Source organism: Choloepus didactylus, chromosome 5 (genome assembly GCF_015220235.1).
Source record: "Choloepus didactylus isolate mChoDid1 chromosome 5, mChoDid1.pri, whole genome shotgun sequence".
NCBI classification, from domain to species: Eukaryota; Metazoa; Chordata; class Mammalia; order Pilosa; family Megalonychidae; genus Choloepus; species Choloepus didactylus.
Genome location: NC_051311.1, coordinates 60,616,293 through 60,626,842, shown reverse-complemented (window position 1 = coordinate 60,626,842; position 10,550 = coordinate 60,616,293). Strand labels below are relative to the sequence as shown.

Here is a 10,550-nt window from a genome sequence, read left to right as displayed (position 1 = left end):
GCATTAGCTCTTCCGCTCCAATTCCCTTCAGTGCTGTTTTCTTAAAGGATTTATGAACTGGATAAGGCAGTGGTTTCCTAAAGTCGGAGTTCGTTTTCTCACTTTCCCTTCCCGTCCCATAACTATAATTTATATCTCTTCAGGATATTCTTGGATTTTTCCTTACCTCTGCTTCTAAGAAAAGTTCTTGGCGCCACTCCCCTCGAAGACGCACAGAAAAGTCCGTCAAGTGCTCACATCTCAGTCCTACTTTCGGCCAGTCATCAACGCAGCGAACAGAGGGTTCAGCGCTGCAAACCCCAAGGTAGAATAGCAGGCTCGCGCGCGCTTGGGTGTTCCACTACCACTGGTCCGCAGGAGTAAGGCTGCGATAAAGAAGTGACGGCCGCGGCGGGTCGCGGCCCCTTTAACAGCAGGCCACGCCTACACCCCTCCTCCCGGCGCGGCCGGCGGTCGGTGGCGGCCGCTACGGTGCTGACAAGATGGCGGCTGGTGGGGCTGTTGCTGCGGCGCCCGAGTGCCGGCTTCTGCCCTATGCGCTACACAAGTGGAGCTCCTTCTCCTCCACTTACCTTCCCGAGTGAGTACCGAGCCCGGGGCTCGTGCTGCCCTACTCTTTGGCGTAAACATGGCTGGACCAAGGGTGCAGTGGAAGGCACTGAGCTGAGAGGCCCAGGTGGGGCCTGGTGAAGGGGACGCGTAGCTTCCCAAGTCTCAGCCCAGCCGCAGAGAGCGTTGCCCGCCCACGCCTTCTGGAGGGGTTAGGGTCGGGAGAACCGGGCCGGGGGGAAGGGACGAAGTGTATGGCCATTGCGGAGCGCGAGTAGGAGAACCCGGAGCCCGGTGTTGTTGCGCCAGGGATTTGGGGGTTGAGGAGAGCTTGGAGGCGGGTGGTTCAGGGAGGGGGCCGGGATTCGGTGCTTTTGGGGTCCGAACGGCGGGCAAACGAGTGAAGAGTCTAAGGTCGTCCGAGGTGGCCGCTGACGGGCGACGGTTCTTTAGAGTGCTGCTGGGACAAAGTGTAAAGCTGAGAAAAGGAGTGACTGTTTCTGAGGGGGATCATTAAAAGTGATAAACTCTGGAGGAGCGGTAAAAGTCAAGGAAGGATAAAAAGTTGTGAAACTCATGTGAAACATTTCAAGTGGAGAGAAGTTGTAGCATTTGCAGAGGCTATCTTTTCTGACTTGACGTTCTGAAAATTATGAGTCGGAAGGAGGAACATTACAGAAGAGTTCCTTTATATCATGGCTTGTTAGAACATGGATTTATATGGAAACAGACCAATTTCTCATCTCAAACTCAAATGTAGATAAAAAAAGGTTGGATTTATTGAATTTGACCGACAATACCAGCTTGGTCTGGATCCCTGACTTAGGTGTTAAAAGGAGTTCCTTTGCATTTTACTACCATATGTTTTTCTGTAACAGCTTCTGTCTGAAATGCTGAAACTACATTCTCATAGTGCATCTTATTTATCTTTAGCTTATCTTTGAGGAGCAGATGTAAGTCCAATTTTACATGCAGAGACTGGCCTAGTAAAGCTTAACATCTGTTGAGATCCTGAAGAAAGCTTTCCTCCTGGACCATCCCAAAAGCCCAAATATGTTTTTATGTTACAAACAAATGATTCAATCTCTGAAGCAAACTCAAAGAAGTTTTCCACCTGTATGTATTTCCAAAGTCCTTCACATTTCCCCAAATTTGATTTTGCTAGTCAAATCTGTCAAAAATCCCAAAATGCAGCTGTAACTAGAAGAATCTGACTCTTTTGACTCCCAGTTTGTTGTTCTGTTCACCAGGTCAGGGGTTGGCAGTCAGACCTTCTTCAGTAGGATCTGGTTCAGCAAAGGGTGCCAAGTGGCCTGTGGTCTCATCTGGCCAGTGTGGCCTGTTGATGGCTGCTTGAATTGCTGTGTCCCTGATTGATGCTGGAACCCGACTTTTAATTTCAGGGTAAGCCAGGTAAACATTTTAGCCCTCAGCGGGAATTGGAATATGGTCCTAGGTACTTAACCTGTGTTTTCCTGGGTGAAAACATTCTTCAATCTGGAGATATTCAGCATTTTTCTGTACCCAGGTTAGGATCACAGTTGAGAATTGCAGTGGCATTGTTTAATCTAATAACTGCAGACATTTCCTGGCCTGGAGCTAGGCTATTTCCAGGATTTCACACCTTAAACTTGGGGTATCACAAGTCCCATCTGAGTTGAGTGAGAAAGAAAGAGTACCTTTCAAGCAGGAGATGATTTAGTTGGATGGCAACTTTACTTTCACTTGTGTCTTGTTACCTGGCTTCTGATTTGAAGTGGACAGCAAACACTAGTTTTGTAGTTAGAAGGCAAATCTTTGAAATTGGGGAAATCACTTAACCTCTCAGAGCTCCACTGCTGTAATTTTCTCAAGTACTTTGATAAAACAGTATTTAACACCTAAGTAACCTTTCAAACACTTTCACTTCCAATATCTCATTTAATCCTCATGATATTCTGGTGACGGATGTAGTATCATTTTTGTTTTAAAGCACTAAACTATTGTAATAGAAGACTAATCTGAACTTGTTTCTTTGAGTGAGTATATTTGCATATTATGGAACTTGAGTTGCGTGTTTTGTGTCTGCTGGGTCTGTGTGTTCTTTGCCAAATTTGCAAAACTCTTTTGGTGTGAACTTCTGTTACCAAGTAAGGATGTAATTTCCTTTGACAGAAAATTAAAGAAAGGAACTTTTCTTACTACTGTCCTAAAATTCTCTTTTCTGCTGAGCATTTTTACCAGCAGTAGCAGTCACGTAAAGATACTTCCTACTCAGGTCTAGTTTTAAGTAAAGGTGTTTTTGAAATTTTCTGCAAAGTTGAAAATATTTCTTGATTATAGGGTACAAATTTAGGCATTTGAGGGGGTGGTAATAAAACAATAACAACAATGGCAAACATTTATAATGTGCCTTCTGTGTGTTAGGCTCTATTCTAAGCATTTCAACTCACACAGCAATCCTTTGATGAACTCCATTTTCCAGATGTAGGAATAGGCACAGAGAGGTTAAGTTAGATTGCCTAAGGTCACACAGCTAGATGGAGATAGGATTTGAACCCAGGCAGCCTGTCTTTGCAGTTCATGGTCTTACTGCTTCTGCACTAAGTATAGTACAGGAATTTAGGGATTTGAAAAGAGTTCCTGTGTTCAAGTCACTTAAATTTTAGATGTGTAAAGACACGTGACATCATAGAAAAAATTTCTCTATAGAGAATAGAGACAAAAGATTTCTGTTTTCTTCCTAAAGTTAGAACAAACAAGCATTTTCTCTCCTAACACTTTTAGATTTATTTCTGTCTTAAAAATATTAAAACAGATCTAGTTATAGATAGCACATTGTTACTTTGAAACTGATGAAGTGGCCTTTTATTTTTCAGTGTGCTTAAAAAAAGTCTGCCTGTATTTTACTTTTTTCTGAAATGTACACTTAGTTTGGGAATTAAGGGAAATACCTGTATTTAAATGATTAATTCATAGGATTACATGTACTCTTTTATGTAAAAATAGTTTGTAAAAAGCAAATTCCTATACTCAGATGTTTATTATTATAGTTAATAAAGATGATGGCTATAGTTTATTCAGCATTTACTATGTGCAAGATGATTTTTATATATAGTTTTATTTAATCCTTAGCCCAAACCTGCAGGTTAGGTATTATATTGTTAGAAAGAACTCCCCACCCCCAACACACACACAACCCACCTCTAGAGAATATTCCAAGAAGCTCCCCACACCCACACCAAACTTGACTGTTTGCATGGAGCCCACCCTTAGCTGACGTGATGGTTTGAGGAAAAAAAAATTTTCCGTAATGTAATAACCTCCCTGCTTAAACTCCAGACCTTGGGCAAACCAATCCCCTAATGTCAACTCCTCACTTCTCTCTTACCTGGCAACAATTATTCCCCCAACCCCCTTCCCAAAAGCTATGAAATTATACTCCTGCCTTTATTCGGGGCTGTACTATTTTTTGGCTTCAGCCCTTCTGCATATAAATAAAACTTTATCTGATTGAGTTTTGGTCTCTTCTCCTCCTGGTCAAAAAACCTAAGTTGTATCTATTTTGTAGCTGAGGAAACTGAGGTTAAATAACAGGTTAAGGAACTTGTCCAAGTGCGTATAGTTTTCAGGAGGTTTGGCAGGGTCTCTGACTTCAAAACTATTGTACTGTGTCTCTAATAACAATCACTACTTATTTATTTATTTATTTTTGGATTTATTTTATTTCAGTTTTATAGAGATATATTCACATAACCTACAGTCATCCACAGTGTACAATTGCTTGTTCACAGTACCATCATATAGTTGTGCATTCATCACTAAAATCAATTTTTGAACATTTTCATTACTCCAAAAATATAAAAATAATAATACAAGTAAAGAAGAACACCCAAAGCATCCCATCCCCTAAATCCCCTATTATTCATTTAATTTTTGTTCCTATTTTTCTATTCATCTTTCCGTACACTGGAGAGAGGGAATATGAGCCACAAGGTTTTCACGATCATGAAGTCACACTATGTAAGCTACATAGTTATACAGTCATCTTCAAGAATCAAGGCTACTGGGTTGCAGTTCAACAATTTCAGGTATTTCCTTCTAGCTATTCCAATACACTAAAAACTAAAAAAGGATATCTATGTAACACGTGAGAATAACCTTCAGAACGACCTCTCATCTCAATTTGAAATCTTTCAGACACTGAAACTATTTTGTTTCATATCTCTTCCCCTTTTTTGTCAAGAAGACATTCTCAATCCCACGATTCTGGGTCCAGGCTCATCCCTGGGAGTCATGTCTCTTGTTGCCAGGAAGATTTACACCCCCAGGAATCATGTCTTATGTAGAGGGGAGGGCAGTGAGTTTACCTGCAGATTTAGTTTAGGAGAGAGGTCACATCTGAGCAACAAAAGAGGTTCTCTGGGGGTGACAGGCACAATTATAAGTAGGCTTAGCATCTCCTTTGCAGTAGCACGCTTCATAAGGGTAAGCCCCAAGATCGAATCACTACTTATTAAGAACATTTGATTCTTAGGTACTGTGCTGGGCACTTAGCATGTGTTCTTTGATTTAGTTTTCACAGAAACTCAATGAGCTAAATATTATCACTCTGTTTCACAACTAGGGAAACTAGAGATTCACAGGTAAGAGAGCTTGCCCTGTATCCAAGAGTTGAAAGTATAGGAGTTAGGGTTCTAATTTTGGGCCATCTGACTTCTATTACAAAAGCTGCTTCAATATTTTACATGACTATAATATGTGCCTAATTGGGAGTACGAATGAGAATTTCTATAGAAGGTTAGAACAGTGAGAGAGAGAAAGATATATTTTATCTTGGTGTTTAGAATTTTAATGTATTAATATGAAAAGTGGGAGGACCTTTGAACTACATTTTATACATTAGGTAATTCCATTGATATGGAGTAATTGTTATCTTGTTAAGATATTATTGAACAACTTAATTTAGAAAGTAAAATTCGATGCATTTTTAAGTGTGTGTACTTTTTTCCTGTGAGTTAGTCTTTATCACTTAAAATCAAACAAAGTCTTACCTTGGGTCAATGTGAGATGCATAGTTTAGAGTAAGAGTGATATGATTTGACAATGAGGATGGTAGGCAAATCTATTTCAACCATTTAAATAAACTAATTAAAAATTTTTACATTTAAAGAGAATATATGTTTTCTTCTGATTACAAACAAATGTATGCCCCAAGTTTATTATGGAATACTCACAAAATACAGACCACAGAAAGAAAATAAAAATTTGCCCTTAATTGAACTAATCACCCCTTTGATACATAACATTCTAGATCTTTTTCTGTGTCTATATGTGTTTTCCAAGTTATATTATCTTCTGTTTGCTGGTTCTGTATTCTCTTTTTCCTCCTTAATATGAAATAAATACTTCCCTATGTTATTAAATATTCTTCTATATTGTCATTTGTTATGGATACTGTGCCGGTTTGAATGTATTGTGTCCCCCAAAATGCCATTATCTTTGATGTAGTCTTGTGTCGGCAGACGTATCAGTGTTGATTAGATTGTAATTCTGTGAGTGTTTCTGTGGAGATGCGCCCCACCCAGCTGTGGGTGATGACTCTGACTGGATCATTTCCGTGGAGGTGTTACCCCACCCTTTCAGGGTGGGTCTAAATTAAATCACTGGAGCCATATAAATGAGCTCACAAACAGAAGAAACTCAGTGCAGCTGAGAGTGACATTTTGAAGAGGAGCTACAGCCAAGAGGGACACTTTGAAGATTGCACAGAAGCTGAGAGAGTAGCTGCAGATGAGAGACAGTTTGAAGATGGCTGTTGAAAGCAGACTCTTGCTTCGGAGAAGCTAAGAGAGGACAAATACCCCAAGAGCAACTAAGAGTGACGTTTTTGAGGAACTGCAGCCTAGAGGGGAATGTCCTGGGAGAAAGCCATTTTGAACCCAGAACTTTGGAGCAGACGCCAGCCATGTGCCTTCCCAGTTAACAGAGGTTTTCTGGACACCATTGGCCATCCTCCAGTGAAGGTACTGATTATTGATGACTTACCTTGGACACTTTATGGTCTTAAGACTGTAACTTTGTAACCAAATAAACCCTCTTTTATAAAAGCCAATCCATTTCTGGTGTTTTGCATTCCAGCAGCATTAGCAAACTAGAACAGATACATTTATTCCATTTAAGAATTGTATGGCATTTAATTGGTCTATTATTCGACTTTAGGCTTTCTGGTTTTTTTGTTTTTGTTTCTGTTTTGTGTCCATTATGAGTAATAAGAGTTTGCCTTGTGGAAAAATTTTTGGACTCATTCATAATGAATTCCTGGATGCCAAATTGTTGAATAAAAGGTATTGATTTATTTTCCTACTTTTTCCATGTATCCTGGCTTATTTGGCATTTTCCTTAGTGATTTGTGATTAAGAGTGGAACGTGGCTCCCAGGGGAATGAATCTCCCTGGCTACGTGGGATATGATTCTCAGAAATGAGCCTGGCCCTGGCAGCAAGGGATTGAAAATGCCTTCTTGACCAAAGGGGGAAAAAAAAAGAATGGTAACAAGTAGAGGTCATAGTGGCTGAGAGATTCCAAATAGAGTCAAGAGGCTATCTTGGAGATTTCTCTTATGCAAGTTTCAGCTAGACATCCCAAATGGCCACAGTAAGCCATGCCCATACCAAAAGTAGTCCTTAAATACCTAGGTCCCTATCTGAGATCCCACAAAAGATGCACTCACTGAGTTTTTATCTTTGAGAAACTTAAATCCACCAGAGTGTTCCTATGCCAGACAAATCCTAAAACCCAGAAGCAAGAGCTTCTTTAAGAACAACGAGATGCAGCCCCCTTCCCCACACTGTCGACATCCCCTTTCAGTATGAACAGATTAGGATGCTCACTGCCTAGACACCCCTGAAGATGGAGAAAGAGATTCAAGTGAGAGGAAGGGGTAGCAACAAACAAGATAAGATTGAACAAAGGTCTATGAATACTGAAACTTTATGTAATTATATATATAGTTTTGGATGCTGGGGTGTTGGAATGGCTGGAAAGAGGTAAATGACATGGTGGAACTGTAGCCTTTAGCATCCTTTGAGATTTGCCCTATAGCTGCATGTTGAATTGTGCTTTGAAGGTCATCTTTTTTGCATAATAAGGAAAGAACTGAACTGGTGGAAATGTAACCCATAACAATTTTTGAAACTACCTGTATGACTGCTTGTTGGGGTGTACATTGAGAGATGACACCTTTCTGTATGTATATTTTACAATAATGGAAATGGCTGAAGTTGTAGAACTGTAACTCATGACATTCTTTGAAATTTGCTCTCTACAGCTTCTGAAATCATACTTTGAAAGTTATCACTGTTATGTATATAGGTTAAAGTTCACAATAAAATATTAGAAAAAAAAGTATGGGTCTTGATTAGAGACAGGTCCTTAGAGATGTGTAGAGAGTGCTTATAATAATTCAGAAGTGTCATTGCTCCCAATAATTTCTTTTCCTTCTTCCTTCTCCCTTTATTTCGGCTTTTGTTTTTAAAATTCAGTTTTATTGTGATATATTCACATATAATTCAGTCATCCCTGGTGTACACTCACCTCTTCACAGTACCATCGTATAGTTGTGCATTCATCAGCTCAATCTATTTTTTGAACATTTTCCTTGTATCAGAAAAAGTAAAAATAAGAAAAAAAAAGAAAAGTAAAAAAGAACACCCAAATCATCCCTCCGTCTCCCACCCTGTTTTTCATTTAGTTTTTGTTCCCATTTTTCTACTCATCCATCCATATACTGGATAAAGGGAGTGTGATCCATAAGGCTTTCAAAATCACACTGTCTCACCCCTTGTAAACTACATTGTTATACAATGGTCTTCAAGAGTCAAGGCTACTGGGTTGCTGTTTGATAGTTTCAGGTATTTACTTCTAGCTATTCCAATACATTAAAACCTAAAAAGAGTTATCTATATAGTGCATAAGAGTGCCCACCAGAGAGACTTCTTGACTCCATTTGGAATCTCTCTGCCACTAAAACTTTATTTTGGTCAATCTCACGATGTTGGGTCCAGATTCATCCTCAGGAGTCATATCCTGACCCCTGGGAGTCAGATCCTACATAGGGAGGAGGGCAGTGAGTTCACCTGCCGAGTGGCCTTAGTGAGAGAGGGGGCCACATCTGAGCAACAAAGAGGTTCTTTGGGGGGGAGTCCTAGGGACAATTATAAGTGGCTTAGCCTCTCCGATGCAGCCACTAGCCTCACGGGGGAAAGCCCTTGATCGTCTCTCTTTTTTTAACAGATTCTGATTCCCTGTTGAAAATCTCCCTATTGTCACCTGTTTTCTTGAACATTTTAGCCAAGTTATTTTAAAGTCTGTTTGAAAACTCCAATATTTTGATTACCCTCAGGTCTTTCCATTGTTTTTTTCCTTTTGGTTCTGTATGTTGGCATGCCTGGTAATTTTTATTATTTTTGTAGCTTTTGATTTAATGCCAGATGTGCAAAATTTTAGTTTCAATTACAAATTACAATAATAATTGCAAATTATTTATCTCTTATGATATATTTTTTCAGACAGGATTCACCCTATCTTCTGGATGGCATCTCAAGTCCTAGCTGCCTCAGAAGCAATTTGTGTGTGTATGTGTGTGTGTGTGTATTTTATATACTATTTCTAGTTGTTGTAAGAGGTCTGCTGCAGTTTCATCTGTCATATCTGGAAGATACATCTTTCAATATTTAGTTCTTATGCAATAGATTTGTATCCTGTAGGCCTCTGAGTTAATTATGGTTATATTAAACTTTTTATTATCTAGGACTTGATCCCTAGATTTTTTTTTTTTTTTTGGCTTTGCTCAGTGTTTTCCTTCATTTTGTTTTTTGGTAACTTCACTGCTTATTCCTAATGTCTGATGGGGAAAATTGTAGACCTTGAGTAACATTACTTAGAAATTTTACTAAGACTTAAAATGAGATTTTACTTTTGGTTTTATTGATTTGCATATCTCTTTTGGGACTGATTTGTGAAGTCTAAAAATTGAGAGTTTAGTCATTAACCTTTCTTATTCTCCCTTCTTATAACATGATTTTTGTATTGTCTGTCTTCTTCTTATGAGACATGAGACCGTCGTATTTATGTGAAGACATTGTAGTGTGTTTAGAAGGAAGATACTTGGGTTTAGTGTTAATTTTGGCTTCTTCCACTTAGCACAATGTTTTCAAGAGTTAACCATGTTACAGCATTTGTCAATACTTTTTTCCTTTTTTATTTCCAAATAATATTCCGTTGCATGGATATACAATACCGTATTTTGGTTATCCATTCATCAGTTGATGGATGTTTGAGTTTCTACTTTTTGACTATTATGAATAAAGCTGCCATAAACAGTGATATACAAGTTCTTTTTGTGTGTGGACTTATGTTTTCATTTCTTTTGGGAATATACCTAGGAGTGGAATTGCTGATCATATGGTAACTATGTTTAATGGTTTGAGGAACTGTCATACTGTTTAATTTGTTGATTTTTTCCCCCTCTGTTATTGAAGTAATGACAAGAAACTTTTTAATGCATAACAATTGAAGCCCTGTTAGGACCATATGAGGTTAGAAAGCAAATTGCTGGACTTCAAGTTTATTGTTCTGTGAAGTCTGTGTGACAGTTTAGCTATTCCTTTATCTTCCTTTAGTTTTGTTCAGAATACTTTTATGTGGGTTGACCCCATGCCTTCATCTTTGAAGATACCTGACTGTCTACATACTTACATGGAGACATAGTCACATACTTTGTTGTGGAGTGTGAGTTGAAAGTTGGTACTGTTTTTTCCTAAAAATAAAATTATTTGTTTACATGAAAACTGTTGAACGAGAAAGTTGTTTATGAACTTCTTCCTTATTCACACTAAGGCCTAGATTTGTAAAGGGCTGAAAATAACTTAGAATTTCAGATAATTGAAAAATTTATGATACTTAATGTTGAAAGTTTGCATTTTTGACATCTACAGTGACCCCTGTTTTCTACAACTTAAA

At 38.8% G+C, this 10,550-nt stretch overlaps 1 protein-coding gene across 1 annotated transcript in view; it reads left to right on the top strand.

Annotated features, from left to right (window-relative positions):
• The first annotated feature begins 449 nt into the window (after positions 1–449).
• The window catches only part of MKLN1 (muskelin 1), a 228,747-nt gene continuing 218,646 nt past the window's right edge, over positions 450–10,550 (top strand). The window contains 1 exon segment of the mRNA XM_037836141.1: positions 450–580. Coding sequence (XP_037692069.1) covers positions 483–580 — 98 coding nt within the window. The 5' untranslated portion in view covers positions 450–482.